Source organism: Myotis davidii, unplaced genomic scaffold (genome assembly GCF_000327345.1).
Source record: "Myotis davidii unplaced genomic scaffold, ASM32734v1 scaffold111, whole genome shotgun sequence".
Taxonomy (NCBI): Eukaryota; Metazoa; Chordata; class Mammalia; order Chiroptera; family Vespertilionidae; genus Myotis; species Myotis davidii.
The window spans coordinates 3402075-3418870 of record NW_006284347.1 but is presented as its reverse complement, the minus strand read 5'-3'; the positions used below and the strand labels follow the sequence as shown (position 1 = coordinate 3418870).

Genomic DNA, 16796 nt, shown 5'->3' with positions numbered 1-16796 from the left:
TTTTTATTCTCTTAACAGTGCCTTTGAAAGCGAAGTTTTTAATTTTGATAAAGTCTAATTCATTTCTTTAATGTTTCAAGCTTTTGTATCGTGTGTAAGAAATGTTTGCCTACCAAAGGTGACGAAGATGTTTATGTCATGTGGTAAGGTTCATTTTTTCCCAGATGGATATATACCTTTCAGGACCATTTGTTCAAAAGCCTCTCCCCTCGCCACTAATGCAGTACCTTGAAACTCAAGTGACCACTGGATCACTTGATATTCTGTTTTTGGACCTTCTGTTTTGTTTCATTGCTCTACATGTAGATTCTTACACCAGTACTGCCCAGTCTTGATTGTGCATCTTTATAGCACTTTTTGAAATAAGGTAATGTAAATAACCATTGTGTTGGGTTTTTTTATGATTATTTTGGCTATTCTACATCCTCTGCTTTTTCCAAATAAATTTTAGAGTGAGCTAGTTAATTTTTACAAAAAGCCTGCTGATATTTTAACTGGTATTGTATTATATAGGTCAATTTGGAGATAATTGGCATTTTAATAATAATGTGTTTTAATTAATGGACATGGGTCACAGAGGCTCTATTCTTTTTTCCCCCCAATCTTTCAAAAATTTGTGTTTCATGTTTTATAGATCCTATTGCTAGGTCTTCAAGTTCAGTTATTTATTTACTTACTTACTTATTTTTTTCTTGATTTTGAAGAGGAAGGGGAGAGGGAGAGGGAGAGATAGAAACATCAATGAGAGAGAATCATTGATTGACTACTTCCTGCATGCCCCTTACTGGGAATCGAGCCTGAAACGCAGGCATGTGCCCTTGACCAGAATTGCACCTGGGACTCTTCAGTCCCCAGGCCAACACTATCCACTGAGCCAAACCAGCTAGGGCTCACTGATTTATTTTTATATCAGTGTCTAATCTAACTAGTGCCACCAGAGAAACTTCCATTTCTGATACTATTACTTTTCATCTCTGGATGTTTCATTTGGTCCTTTTCTGTATCTTCCAATTCTTTCCTCAATATGTTCATATTTTCATTTAAATATGTTTACATTGTTATAATAACTATTTAAATATTCTTATCTATTTAGTTCCATCATTCCTATAATTTCTATGCCTGTTTTTATTGATTTTTTTTCCTCTTGGTTATGAGTCAATTTTCCTGACATGTGAGTAATATTGGTGGATACTGGCCATTTGAGTGTCCGAATATTGTTTTACTTTAAAGAATCTTAGGCTTTGTTCTGGTAAGCAGGTAAACTAATTATACAGATCAATTTGATACTTTCAAGACATATTTTAATTTTTGCTACAATAGATGTAAATAAGCCTTTATTCTGGGAATTGTTCAATATTACTACTAAGTGATGACCTGTCTCAATATCTGTTGAGTGGCTCTGTTGATTACTGTGTACTACATTGGCTACTGAGGACTTCGGCTAATTGAAGTTTTCACATCTCTTCACCCAGGAAGAGCTTTGAGTATTATTCAGTTTACAACTACCCTTTGCCTGCCTCAAGAAGGTTCACCTACACATGCATGGTCAAGGAGACCTCCGATTCAGATATCTGGGGCTTTTTTTTTTCATTGCTCCCTGTCTCTAAGGTTCTGCCTGACAACCTTGACCTCCCCAGATTCTCAATTCAGACAGGGTGCTGGGCTCTGTTTCCATCACCCTTCCTGCATCCACAGCCTGGGACTGCCTCTAATAAAATATCTGGGGTGGTTGAAAAGTTTACCTTTTGGTTTCCTTCCCTTGGGAATTATGATCCATACTGCATGTTGTCTAATGTCTGAATATGACTGTTTTATATATTTTGGCCAGTTTTCTAGTTGTTTATAGTGGGAGGATAAGTCTGATCTTTGTTATTCCACCATGACTGAAAGCAGTAGTCACAAAATTATTTTATAAATTCCTGTTCTAGAATATACCAGGTATCTACTAGTATAATAATAAAAGTGTTATATGCTAATTAGACTAGACAGCCAGACGATCTTCCAGGCGAAGCTGGGGCTGTGAGGGCTGAGCCCCTTGCACAAATTTCATGCATCAGGTCTCTAGTATATACATAACATGTAATATTAGTGAGCCTAAAAAAAGGAAGGAAATTCTGATACATGCTACAACATGGATAAATCTTGAGGACATTATTCTAAGTATATAAGGCAATCACAAAAAGACATACTATATGATTCCACTAATATAAGGTACCTAGAATAGACAAAATCAGAGACAAAGTAGAGGGTGGTTACCACTGACTGGCAGAGGGGGAATGGGGAAGTTTGTTTAATGGGTATCGAGTTGCAGTTGTGCAAGATGAAAAGAATTCTGAGAATTGGTTATACGTAATGTGAATGTTCTTAACTCTACTGAACTATACACTTAAGATGATTAAGATGGTAAAATTTTTAATGTATTTTGCCATAATTAAAAAAAAAAACAGTGAGCACTTAGTGTTCCACTCACTTTACATTTAATCTGCCCAACAAACCCTTGTGGTTTAGGTGTAATGATCTTCATTTTACAGATGAGAAAACTCAGGCACATAGTTAGAACATATTTTTTTAAAAGAATCCCTTTGTACCTTAAACCACAATTTTTTTTTTTTGTAAAAGAGTTAGCAAACCACCAGCCAATGACCCCATTAAGACATTCAGACATTGTGGCCCATCCTGGCTGGCTTGGCTCAGTGGATGCAGTGAATGGTCCCATGTTCAATTCCAGTCAGGAGCATCGGCCTGGGTTGCAGGCTCGATCTCCAGTGTGGGGCAGGCAGGAGGCAGCTGATTGATGATTCTCTCTCATCATTGATGTTTCAATCTCCCTCTCCCTCTCCCTTCCTCTCTGAAATCAATAAAAATATATTATTTTTTTTAAAAAAGACATTGTGGCCCACCTTTGTTTCCTCTTGCTATTATCTCAGGTTCTATCCTTCCAAAAGCCTTCAGCAGCCTCAGAATTCGAGAAAGAAATCTAGTCTGCCTAAACATAAGTGCTACAATTTCATGATTACTATGAGATAGACTAATTCATATACATATATAAACAAATATGTTCACATGACTCTTCTGCTGAATAATATTGTAATAATTATGTCTGGTGCCAGATTGGGAGTAGGCTTATTGTGATAATCATTTTGTAAGGTACATAAATGTATAATTACTATGTTGTATACCTGAAACTAATATAATATTAGTTTAAAAACATAAAATAATTGTTAAGCAATGTAGAAAAGCTGCTGGGGGGGGGGGGGTAAAAAAAACGGGTTAGTGATGTTTTGCTGCTCTCTGCTGGACTGTTTGTGTATATGCTCCTGAGGGTGAGTGTTTTTTTGCAGAAAATAAAGGGGGAGATTATGAAGTGCCAAATTAGTCCAGTGTTAGATTCTTTTCTCAGAGCCTTAAGCTTCAAGGAGGTGTCTTAGATATTCTGCAAGTGCTTGATTTCAAATTTTATTTTTAAACGCATTTAAATGATGTTTTTTACATTAAAAACAATATTGTGCATTTAAATGTTATGGAGCCAATTTTGACACACCAGATACTGCCTGAAACTAGTCTTAGAATGGAAAAAGAGTATCTTAAGCCATTCACTGTGAGAGCAGGCAGGAAGTGATGGATTACAAAGTACTTTATAGGAATTCACTGGTCACTTCCTGGATATAAGAAATTACGAAGTGGTAAAGGTCAAATGTGACTATGAAGTTTGGAATCCGTCTGGTTAATGTCACAAAAGAAAGAGGCAAATCAGAAGGAAAGTTGGTGGTTGGGTGAAGTGATGAGGAGAAGATCAAGTTTTGTTGCATACATCGTTTTTTCCCCGAATAAGTGAGTTTTCTATATTATAGTGCTCAGCTATACATGCTAAAGGCCAATATAACCCCACAATATAGTGAGTTCATACATCTTTGCTAAATGGGACCTTTTTAGACAATAAACTGCTTATATATTCAATGCAAGTAATTTATTTCACTGTAACGTGGCTTATTGTTACTGAATAAATCAACTCATAATCTTAAAAAGAAAGAAAGAAATCTGAAACCATCCAGTCTTCTCATTATCATTCCATTTCAAACCCTGTGGTCCTCTGTTAAATCACTCCAATAGGGAAAATACTTATAATGCTTCACAGGGGATTAAAAATTGTGAACTATTATAAGTCTTCTGCATCTGAATTACAAATTGGAAGCGTTTCCATTCTTTATGTGGTTTATTTTGAAATACCTGGCAGCATCATTTCGTGGTTTATTTTGAAACACATGGCAGCATCATTTCATCGTTTACTATTTGGTCCTTTCAGAGAGTTTAAATCACTGACACATTTAAAACAGGATTGTGGTGGGAAGGAGGACAGCCATAGCTTTCTTCAGCAGCTATTATTGATTTCTCCCACCTCTTTCCTTCTTCCCTTTGAAATTCTCTCATGCTGTGACACAGTCTTGTTTGTGTCTAGGCTGACAATGACCAAGAATAGTGAAGTCCCAAGCCGTCTCCTGCCTAGATTTTTGCAACAAGTCTCCTAACTGGTCTTCTTGCTTTCAAGTTGTATCCCTAAAAACCACCTTCTCTAACAGAAACCAGAACAATTGGTCTAAAATTGCACATCTGATTGAATCAGCCTCTACCTAAAGTCTTTATTTTTGCTTTTGTTTTGGTAACAAGGAAATATTTATTAGTACTTCATTACTTTAAAAATATTTTTTTTCATTTGTTTCAGAGTGTGTGGAGAGAGAGAGAGAAAGAGGGAGAGAGAGAAAGAGAGAGAAACAGCACTGGGGATCGAGTCCACAACTCAGGCATTTGCCCTTGACTAGAATCGAACCTGGGACCCTTCAGTCTGCAGGCTGATGCTCTCTCCACTGAGCCAAACCAGTTAGGGCTAACAGGCTAATTAAATTGAGAATTTTGTATGGTCCATAAATGATGTGACAAATATCTAAATGGCCCTTGGCATAAAAAAGGTTCCTACCTCTGTTGTAGAGTAAAGGGCATGTGTGATATGGACCCAACATCCACCATCATACGTGTAAACGGAACCTTAGGAAAATAGTGCTGGGTGCAGCACTGTTTCTAAATTCACTCATTCCCTGGTTTATTTGGGTACTATCTAAAAGATACGATTTGTTATTATTTGTATTCTGTCTGTGTCTCTAGGAAAAGCAACCACTTGACTGTTAAATTTTTAAGTTAGTTTTTTCATCTTTTCTGCCCAGAAAAATCTGTTGTCTCCTGATGCAGCCTCTTGGGCATGGATGAACTGACGGGTTCAGTGGGGAAATGAAAATGTAATACTATTATCAGACATTCGCCATGGAATGTACTTCACCACCTTAAACAGAAAAGGTGGCTTTACTTACCTGAGTTTGAAAACTGGGTGGCATGGCCCTTAAATCACCTCCACCCCTTTAATTTGCCTATGGTTTTCCTGGACTCTTGTAAAAGAAAATGAAGGTTTAAAAAAAAAAAAAAAGCCAGATGTTCTGAGGCCTGATTTTCCCTCTGTTTGAGTACAGAACTTTAGTCCAGACCCTCCTGAGTTGTCTGATTTTTTTTAAACAGGAAGACTATTGCTTCCTTAGTATTAAGACATTCCCTGTTCTGTGAGGAATTTTTATTTGAAAGGGGTACGTGCATTCCTTCTCTGATCCTTCTCTCTGCACACAAGATGCTGCTGTAAGACTGTGCCCCCAGGTTGCAATTTAATCAGCAGCCTGAAGGGAGTGCTGCTGCGCCGGAGCAGAGTATCCTACAGACATGGAGGCGGAGAGGGCCGTGCTGATGGTGACCATGCTGTTGGCCAAAAAGGTGGCTGATCACACCATCCTGGCTCCCTGATGTCTTTCACACAACAGTAAGTTTTATTAACCAGAACCTACTCGCCTATGTGAGAAACTTGGAAAGGAGATGGACTGAGTGGGTGGATGGCTGCAAAAGCTTGTCTGGTTAAAACTTGCTATGGTGACAGCAGTTAGCTGCCTTCCATGGAGGGGCAGCCATGACCATTTAAACAAAGTTCCTGGAGAAGAAAAGCACAGGATAATGGCTGTTTATTTCTCACTGTTTTAAAGGTGATGTTTTAAGCTGGTGACCCATTTAGAAATCTCTACGTTAATACTATACTTGAATGAAAATGTCAACTTACACATATTTGAACAAGCTTCCTCCCATCCTCTAAATCCATCTATACATTGTGCCTTTATTTCTGCTGTATAGGTCTCCGTTTGAAAATTAAAGGCAGATTGTAAGGCAAAAGAAAAAAACACAATGTTTTTGTTTTAAAAAAAAACACACACACAAACTCTACCTAAAGTCTTTAAATTCTCATCTCTCATCTTTTCAAGCAGGAGATATGTCAGGTCTGTGATTCAGCTCAGTCTGCCTCTCCACTTCTTGCCTCACCCTGTACAGCACAGGACCAACTGTGCTTCCCTGCAGCATAAATCTTTTTTGCTTCTCACAGTGGTATCTTTATTTCTTTATTGTCCTCTCTACCTAGATTCCTATCACGCTCCCGTCCACTTCAACTTCCTCTCTGGCCTTTGCTCACTCAGAGTCTCTACTAGATGGCCTCCTTTGCCCGATTGTCTTTTCAAGCAGGATATATGTCTGTCTTTAATCCCTGCATCAGTTACAGTTCTGGCAAGCACAAGTTGATCAATAAGCAATTGCTAACTAAGCAAGTTTAACAAATGAGTACCAGTAACATCGGTGTGGTAATCTCCAAGTTGCAGTGTCCCATTGTGAGGGCATGAGGCATTTTCCTGTCTTGTAAGTGTCCTAGGTTACTGCAGATAGGCTGTCATTGGAGGTTGTTTGAGGCATAGAGACCGACTTGTATGTTATTATTTAAAAAAACAACAACAACACACACATAAAACTTGTAATCTGACTCTATTTCAGACCTCTTTATGTAGGAAATAGGGATGTGGAATCTTACTTGAATAATTTCTGTAGCTTAAATATTTGGGACAACATATGTGCAATTCTACAAGAATCTAAATTCTAATATTCTTTTTTTATAGAAATAGCATCTTCACACTTATGTAGAGTATAAAATACTTGTAAAAATTGACAGTATTAAATATCTTACATTATATTTTCAGGAAACATAAACTCAACTAAGGTCATAGGACCTATGATTGCAGACTGATTAGGAGAATAAAGAGTTCATTCACATTTAAAGAAAGCAGCAGCACATAACGGTGAGTGTAACTGATTGACATCTCTGTTAGGGATGTGGATAAATATCTTCTAAAGGAATTATGGAGTTATATTATTTTAATACTATTTTATTAAAGAAATGTATACAAATAGTATTTTATATTTAATATATGTTTTGAGTTTTCAAGAAGTAAAGCAAGACTGAATTTTTTAACACTATTAGCATATTCTGCCCCAAGAGAATATGATTCTCAAGAGAATGGCTCAAACCACATGTAGAATTCCTCTAAATATGTAACCAAACACCGTATTTTCTTCAATTAGATAAATGTTGGGTGTTATGTTTCTATAATTTATGTAAATTGCAACCATAAACCTATAATTACCCTATTTAAACTTGGCTGGTTCCCCAAAGACTTCTTAGAAGAAAACTTAGAATAATAATTAATGCCTATCTTTTCAGAGCCACTGGGAGTGCGGTACTCTAGGTTGTATTTTTGTAAGTATCTAGTTTTGCATATTTCTCCTAGACAGGAATATTTTTATATTAAGTGGGAAGATAATTAGGAAAAACATGTTTCTGTGTGTATTTGGGAATATTATGGTAAAGGACATTTAAAATAGCTATTTAAAGCCAAACAATAATCTAACTTTTATTTTAAATCGTTAAAATGCAATATTTAGAAAAAAGTTGGAATGAAACCTGGATCTTTTAGCTTCTACCCTAAATCCACCCATTCCTCCAGTACTATACAGCCACTACTTTCTGCCTCTATAGATTTCCCTATTCAAGACATTTCATATAAATCAAATTGTGTATTTGGCTATTTGTACTGGCTTCTTTCACTTAGCATAGTTTTTGAGGTTCATCCATTTTTTATCATGTGTCAGTATTTTATTTTTTTGTGTGGCCAAATATTATTGACATTACATGTGGCATTATTTACATATTTTGCACATTCATTTGATGGGACATTTATTAATTAGTATCTCCATTTATTATTTTATTTTTTATTTACTGAGTTTAGAAAAAGAAGGGGGGCAGAGGAAAAGAGGAGGAGAAGGGGAGAGAGAGAGAGAGAGAAACATCTATTTGTTGCTCCACTTATTTTTGCATTCATTGGTTGCTTCCTGTATGTGCCTTGACCAGAGATTGAACCTACAACCTTGGTGTATCAGGAGGATGCTCTAATCAACTGAGATACCTGGCCAGGGTTAATTAAGGTCCTTTTAATTAAAACCAGTATTTACTATGTAGCAAAAGATCATGTCAGCTATACCTTTTATTACTGGGCTTTTATGCATTGGGGAGAAAATATCCAAAGTCTGAGTAGCTTTCTGGTACTATGAAGCACCAAATAATAAAGCAATAAAAGGGTAATATGAAAATTGAACCTAAGGTGGACTCTCGAACATCAACCATTAGTGAACTTCATCCCAGTTTGTTGCCAAAATAAAAGGGTCTTTCTTATACTTTCTTGGGATAAATGCAAGAAATATCTGCTCAATGAGATCATTGTTTTAGCTTAATGAAAGGAATGGCAATTTCATATTTTTAAATGCATCTGAACAGGCAATGAGATTGTAGGCTTGTAATATTGTCTTTATTCATACAATGACCAGACTAATTAATCTCTAAGATCCTTAAAGTTATATGAATTGGATCTATTAGTGGTGGTTTTGTTGACTGGCCTCTATTATATTTCCCTAGAGCTGCATTTCAATGGAAGTGTCGAGAGGAAAAAAAGAAAGGAAGGAAGAAAAAAGAAAGAAAAACTTTTTAGCTGTGTGGCCTTTGAAGGTTTGAAGATTCAGGTATATGTAAGCATCAGATAACATCTTTTACTTAAAAAACAAACAAAGAAACAAAAGAAACATAACATAAATACCCCAAATGAAATTGCTTTGTAAATGTTAATGATTATTGTTACTATCAATTCTTATTAGTGACTTTATTCACTTCAAAGGTACATTGTTAATGCTTTTGTTTTACTATATGTGAATCCTTTAACTTTGATTATATATTTCCTTAATTGCTATGATTAGCATGTGGAAGCCTACTAGTATAATTCCTCTATATTGAAACATATGGGAGCTTCCTGTCAAGACATCAAAATTATAACTAAAATACAGAACAACCATCATTCAGAATCACCTGAAATCTGGCTGAATGGAAGTCCTACAACTACAGAATTAAAGAAGAGGCCACATTGAGACTGGTAGGAGGGGCAGAGACACAGACTGGGCTGGTCACACCTACATATTTTATGAAATGTTAAAGGGTCTTCTTTAAGAAGAAGAAGAAAAAAAGATAAAAAATATGAACACCAAAATGGCAATAAATACCTATCTATCAACAATTGAATCTAGAAAACAAAATGAACAAGAACAACAAAAATAGACTCACAGATTCAGAGAACATTTTGACAGTCGTCAAATGGGAGGGCAGTTGGCGGGGTGGGTAAAAAAGGTGAAGGGATTAAGAAGTACAAATTCGTTGTTACAGAATAGTCATGGGGATGGAAAGTACAGCGTAGGGAATCTATAATAATAAAAGTGTAATATGCTAATTAGACCAGACAGCAGAAAGACCTTCCAGACGTCCTTCCAGACGAAGCCAGGGCTGCAAGGGCTAAGGCAAGCTGCCACAGCTGTGAGGGCCAAGCCCCTTGCACGAATTTTGTGCATCAGACCTCTAGTATAGTCAATAATATTCTAATAACTATGTATGGTGTCAGATGGGTGTGAAATTATCAGGATGATCACTTAGTAAGTAATGTCTAATCACTGTGTTGTACACCTGAAACTAATATAATAATAATGTATGTCAACTGTAATTGAAAAAAATTTTTAATTATTTTTAAAAAGAAATATAGCCCTAGCTGGTTTGGCTTAGTGGCTAGAGCATTGGCCTGCGGACTGAAGGGTCCTGGGTTTGATTCCAGCCAAGGGAACATGCTCGGGTTGCGGGCACGATCCCCACTATGGGGTGTGCAGGAGGCAGCTGATCTGTGATTCTCTCTCATTGATGTTTCTACCTCTCCCTCTCCCTTCCTCTTTGAAATCAATAAATATATATATATATATTTAAAAAACCATAAAATTATTGTATTGGCTAAAATTATTGTAAATATTACTATTTCATTCTTGTATGAAGAGGGTTTTTAAAAATCTTCTTTTGCTTTAAAGTACGAAAGGATATAAAGTGAAAAGTTTCTTCCAGCCCATTCCCTTTCCTCAGGCAACCAATTTGCTAGTTACTTAGGTAGCCTTCCACAAAAGTTTTATACAAATAAGCGTCTATACTTAACTGCATTTCCTTTTCTGGGGGTACAGATGCTAACTTTTTTTCCTTCTTTTTTTAGCATATAATGAGCTTCAGGAAAAAAATGGGAATTATTTTTGGCACACAATGAGCTTCTTTATCAGAAAAAACATGAGTAACTACTTCATAGAGTTTATGTGAAAATTAAATACAGTTAACCTATGTAAAGCACTTAGAAAAATGCCAGGCATGTTGTAACCTCTATGTTAGTTTTGTTGTGAACCTTCACCCAAGGGTTTTTCCCCCATTGATTTTTAGAGAAAGTAGAAGTGGGAGGGGGCCCACGGGGTCAGCGTGAGGCGCCCCTGTGCTCCTAGGGCATTTCTACTGCTGCACCGAGAGGACACCCATCTCTGTGGACTTGGAATTCCCGGAGAGCTGCATTTATGAACAACTGGCAATGATTTCCTAAGTCCTACCCTCTTCATTGTCCTTTGTGTTGTATTTTGGAACATCCAAAAACTATGAAAATGAACAACATTAGTAATGAAGAGTTTGACTGCCATTTCCTCAATGAGGGCTTTACTGCCAAGGACCTTCTAGACCAGTGGTTCTCAACCTTGGCTGCACATTAGAATCACCTGGGAATCTTCTTAAAATCCTGATTTCTGGGCCTCATCCTCCCGAAATTCTGTTTCTTTGTTATGGGGTGGGGCCACAACATTAGTAACAGAGAAACAGAATTTCGGGAGGATGAGGCCCAGAAATCAGGATTTTAAAAAAGACACCCCATAACAAAGAAACAGAATTTCGGGGAGGATGAGGTCCAGAAATCAGGATTTTAAGAAGATTCCCAGGTGATTCTAATGTGCAGCCAAGGTTGAGAACCACTGTTCTAGACCAAAAAATTGATGAAGTCTCTTCTTCCAATGATAAGGATGCCTTCTCTGCTGCAGATCTGAGAGACATTCTAAAGAAACATCTGAAATGGTTAAAAGCTCTTCCTTGGTATACCCTTTTTATGCAGTCAAATGCAGTGATAGCAGAACCATAGGGAAGACTCTAGTTGTCATCGGGACGGGATTTGACTATGCCAGCAGGACTGAAATACAATTAGTGCAGAGTTTTGGGGTGCCTCCAGGGAGGATTATCAATGCAAATCCTCGTAAACAAGTGTTTCCGATTAAATATGATGCCACTAATGGAATCCAGATGATGACTTTTGATAGTGAAGTTGAGTTGATGAAAGTTGCCCGAGCACATCCAAAGGCAAAGTTGGTTTTGTAGATTGCAAAGCAGTCCGTCATCTCAGTGTTAAATCTGGCGCCATACTTAAAACCAGCAAGCTTCTTTTGGAACAGGCAAAAGAGCGAAACATTGATGTCATTGGTGTCAGCTTCCACATGGGAAGTGGCTGTACTGACCCTGAGATCTTCATGCAGGCCATCTCTGATGCCTCCTGTGTCTTTGACATGGGAGCTGAGGTTGGTTTCAACATGTATCTGCGGGATATTGGAGGTGGCTTCCCTGGATCTGAGTGTGCAAAGCTTAAATTCGAGGAGATGGCCTGTGTAATCAAGCAAGTATTTTCCAACAGACTCAGGAGTGACATTCATAGCTGAGCCAGGCAGATACTATGCTGCATCAGCTTTCACGCTTGCAGTTAATATCATTGCCAAAAAACTGGTATTAAAGGAACAAACAGGTTCTGATGATGATGATGAGTTAAGTGAAAAAACCTTTATGTATTATGTGAGTGATAGAGTATATGGATCATTTAATTGCATCTTCTATGATCATGTGCACGGGAAACACCTTCTGCAGAAGCATCCCAAACCAGATGAGAGGTATTCTTCATTTAGCATGTGGGACCAACCTGTGACAGCCTTGATCTCATTGTAGAACACTTTGGCTTACCCAAGATGCATGTGGGGGACTGGATGCTCTTTGAAAACATGGGTGCTTACACTGCCGCTGCTTCTATTCTCAATGGATTCCAGAGGCTGACCATCTACTATGTGATGTCAGGGTCGGCATGGCAACTGATGTGGCAAGTCCACAACAACTTCCAGCCCGAGGTGGAGAAGCAGAAACACCAGCGCTCTGCTTGTGTCTGGTGCCTGGGAGAGCGGGATTTCAGCTCCTGTTAATGTGTAGATGCCATTCTTGTAGCTGTTATGCAAGTGTAGCTTGACTTAGGGACTTGGGGAGACCATTTAACTTAATTATGGATAATTTTGAAATGTCTTTGTAAGTGGGGTTGGCACAAATGGAAGAAGGTGGAAGGCCTAGGTGACGGGGTCATACTTATCTGTGTTCCTATGGAAACTATTTGAATGTTTGTTTTATATGGATTTTTATTCAATTTTCAAACATGCTACTGCAGAGTGCCCTTTAGCTGCTGGGCAAGCATTTGTAGCTTGTACATTGGCAGAACAGGCCAGAGGCTTAGTGTTGTGACCTGTTTTAACAACGAAGTGCCTTGAAAATTTTAAAAATAAAATAAACATTTATTTTTATTCATTTCAGAGAGGAAGGGAGAAGTAGAGAGAGATAGAAACATCAATGATGGGAGAGAATCATTGATTGGCTGTCCCCTGCACAACCCATACTGGGGATCTGGCCCGAAATCTGGGCATGTCTTCTGACTGGAATCGAACTGTGACCTCCTGGTTCATAGGTTGACACTCAACCACTGAGCCACACCGGCCAGGCTCTATATTAATTTTTTATTGCTGTGTAACAAATTACCAAAAAGTTAGTGACTTAAAGCAATAACCATGTATAACCTCAGTTTCTATATGTCAGAGTATGGGTATGGCTTAGCTGGTTTCTGTGCCTGGGTCTCACAATGCTGACATCATGTGTCAGCTGGGCTGCTTTCTCACCTGTACACTCAACAGGAAAGAATTTTCTTCTAAGTGCTCTCAAGCTGTTGGCAGCTGTAGAATTCATGGCAGCTTGCTTCTTCAAAGCTGATGGGAGACAGTGTGTGCTGCTTGGAGGATCTGTCCTCAGGGAATGCGTATGTTCTCTGTTTTTTGTTTTATTTTTAAATTAAGATATATTCCATATATTATAAAATCTATCCTTTTAAACTGTATAATTTGTGGGTTTTAGTATATTCACAAAGTTGTGCAACTAACAGCATATCTAGTGCCAGAATATTTTCATCACACCAAAGGTAATCCTATAATTAATTAGCAATCTGTCCTCATTCTCTCCTCTCCCCAACCCCTGGTAATCACCTATCATCTGTTCCTATGAATTTGCCTATTTTAAACTTTCATTTGAATGGAATAATACAGTATGTGACTTTTTGTATCTGATTTTTCTCTTAACATAATCTTTTCAAGATTCTTCCACATAGTAGCATGTATCAATATTTCACTCCTTTATATGGCTGTATTCCATTGTATGGATATACCCTATGGTAGATATTTAGGTTGTTTCCAGTCCTTTGCTATTACAAACATTTGTCCCATTACAAACAACATTAAGAATAAATAAACATTAAGAATGTGAATGAATATGTATATCTGTATTATAACTTCTAGAAGTAAAATTGTGAAGTCAAAGGTTTATGCATCAGTAATACTGATTGCTGAGTTATACCATTTATATCCTGTCTTTTAAAGTACTGTTTGAGGAGGTGATATGAAATGGCAAAGTGGAAAATGCACTGGGTTCTGGACTTTGTTTTGCCACTAAGAAGAGAGGTTAGCATACAGCAGTTATTAAGAGCATGGGCTTTGGAGGCAGACTGCCTGGGTTAGAATCTTGGTTCTGCCATTTATGATCGAAATGACCTTAAGAAAGTTAAATACTCTGTCTCAGTTTCCTTATCTGTAAAATAGAGATAACATTAGTACTTTGTGTGGGGATTAATGAGACAATACATTAATGCTCTTATAACAGTGCTTGACTTATAGAAAGTACTCGATGCATGTTAACTGTAATTATTAGTTTGCTGTGTGATCTTGGGCTACTGCCCTTTCCTATTTATTTATTTTATTTTTTCCATCACCATTTGTCTCCTCTTCCCCTCCCCTACAATCACCACACTGTTGTCCATGTCCATGAGTTCTTTTTGTTTAATCCCTTCATTTCCCTCAACACCCCCCACCCCATGCTTTTTTATTTTTAAAATGAGATGAATTGGATTATTTTCATGTTTCAAAATTTTAAAAATGAAATTGTGGTCCCTGGGTATTTAATGATATATTCTCATATTCTCTAATGTTCCTTGTGTTGTTGTTGAGGGTAAGGGGCATCATAGGTTTTATACTTCTAACCTTTGGTAGCCCGTGCCCCAGATCCATGTACTACATCTGTGGTAGCTCTTCCCCTTGCACACCTCCCCTCCCCCCATACATACTGGAGATCTATATGCATACACATATATACACACACATATGTATATCCTCTTTATCTCACCATGTTAATTTTCCTGAGATAGGTAGATTTACCAAATGTATGCCCCTCTATCCCTCTCCTAGACCCGACTCTTCACTTAACCTGTAGGTCTCCATTTAGCCATCACTATTGACTCTAGTTTTAGATATATTCCCCACTGACCCATAAAGTCCAAGGAGGTAACCATGTCCACTTGCTTCAGGGTTACATCTTCAGCACATAGCAATGGTTAGCACCCATTAAACAACTAAAAAAAATATTATAACATTGAATATTAGTAATTAGTAATATCCAGCAGAACCTGAATTTTTTTGCTATCTATGATAATTGACTATATAGTTAAAATTATGTTAGAGATTTCCAATTTTCTTATACCTTATAATGTATAATACTGATTCATTAAAAAATTTTTAAATAAATGATTTGTAATATAAAATTTTTGTCATCACAAAATTTAAGATGCAGTCTCTGTGGAAGACTACTGGTTCTCTAGTCTTAGTTTTAGGTACCCTTTACCACCAACTGGTGTGTTTGCTTTATGCATAGCCTAGGATTTCTACCTTCCAGGCTGGCTGTTGATAAACAAATGAGGATTGCCTTGAGGAGTAGTGGCACCAGTATGCAACTAGTTCATATTTATTATCTTTTAATCTGATAAAATTAGCTTTTAGGGATACTTTTAATAAACCAACAAAAATGTTCAGAGACCTCAACATTTGTTTCTGATCTTCTGTAGCCTCTTTTATATCAAGGAAAGTGCCTCTTCCTCCAAATTTAAAAAGTCACTTTTATCTTAAAATAATGAACATTTTGTTTCAATATAGCTCATGTTTTCATCAGTATTTTTTCATGTTTTTACATGAACTGTTTACTAAAAGGAATAATTGTTTTTATTACACTCATTGTCCTTCCATTTGCTGAGCTGATTCAAATAGGTTGGGCAAACCATGATTAGCTTTTCCATATAGGCTGTTAAACACGGATGTTTATCACAGGACATAGGAATTCAACTTTCATGTTGATCTTGAGGATGTTCTTTAAGTAGCAAGGCCTAGAGCAGAGGTGGGGAACCATTTTTTTCTGCCAAGGGCCATTTGGATATTTCTGACATCATTTGCTGGCCCTACAAAATTATCATCTTAAAAATTAGCCTGCTATATTTGGTCAAACATTTAATTAACTCACGCCTAATGCTTTGGCAGGGCCAGACCAAATGATTTTCCAGGCCTTATATAGCCCGAGAGGTGAACATTCCCCACCCCTGGCCTAGAATTTTGTTATAACTATAGGTTCGGTCAGTCATCTCCTTCGGAGACCGCTGGAGTTTGAGAATCGAGACTTGGGGTTCCAATCCTGATCTTGCTGCCAGGAGACTGAACTAGGTGTCAATCCTCACGTCTTCATCCATAATGCATAAAGGTGCACAGCTGCTGTCGAGATCAGGTCTTGGAGAAGTAGTCAAGTGTAAGGACTTTGTGATGGAGTTAAACAGACCTGACTTCAAGTTCTGATTTTCATAACTTCATTTCATTCAAGGTCTTGAAATACTTTTAAAAATCCGTATTTTAAATTGTGCATAACACCGGCATAGCACAGATATACTGTAGGTTCGATTCCAGATTACTTTATTAAAGTCAGTTGTAATCTTTTTGCAGGTGGAGAGACTGATCTTCAGTTTGTAAAAAAAAAAAAAAAGCAACATCTGTGAAGCTCAATCAAGCAAAGCACATAAAACAAGGTATACCTGTGGTATCTCCCTGGTAGTTATTGTGAGGATTAAATGGAGATGATGTAACTCGTCTTGTCCAGTGCCTAGCATATAGAAAGCAACCAGAAAATACTGTCTGTATTCAGTGATAGTGGTTTCAACCTAGTCAGCAAAAACTATTCAAAAGGCATTCCACTTGACTATTTTCAAGTACCACTTGCTGTATATATTTTTTATTATATT

At 37.3% G+C, this 16796-nt stretch overlaps 1 protein-coding gene and 1 long non-coding RNA gene across 3 annotated transcripts; both read left to right on the top strand.

Moving 5' to 3' along the window:
* Positions 1 to 5152: 5152 nt before the first annotated feature.
* On the top strand, positions 5153 to 8927 carry LOC102766474. Of its 2 annotated transcripts, XR_001515746.1 has the most exons (4): positions 5153 to 5346; positions 5669 to 5854; positions 7107 to 7205; positions 8876 to 8927. It is a non-coding gene; the product is annotated as an uncharacterized LOC102766474 (long non-coding RNA). The 2 variants fall into 2 exon arrangements; XR_435211.2 differs by having other exon boundaries at positions 5153 to 5854.
* A 2489-nt stretch (positions 8928 to 11416) lies between these two features.
* Positions 11417 to 12311, top strand: LOC102766205 (ornithine decarboxylase-like). The gene is made up of 2 exons (XM_015571029.1): positions 11417 to 11703; positions 11826 to 12311. The coding sequence occupies exons 1-2, from the start codon at positions 11417 to 11419 to the stop codon at positions 12049 to 12051; spliced, it is 513 nt and encodes a 170-aa protein (XP_015426515.1). The 3' UTR covers positions 12052 to 12311.
* Positions 12312 to 16796: the final 4485 nt, after the last annotated feature.

What these genes read in the sequence shown, in the direction of transcription:
- LOC102766205 (XM_015571029.1), top strand. Translation starts at nt 11,417, where the DNA reads ATGGTTAAAAGCTCTTCCTTGGTATACCCTTTTTATGCAGTCAAATGC. An exon ending in CGAGCACATCCAAAGGCAAA is followed by an intron (nt 11,704 to 11,825) that starts GTTGGTTTTGTA and finishes CATTGGTGTCAG; the next exon opens with CTTCCACATGGGAAGTGGCT.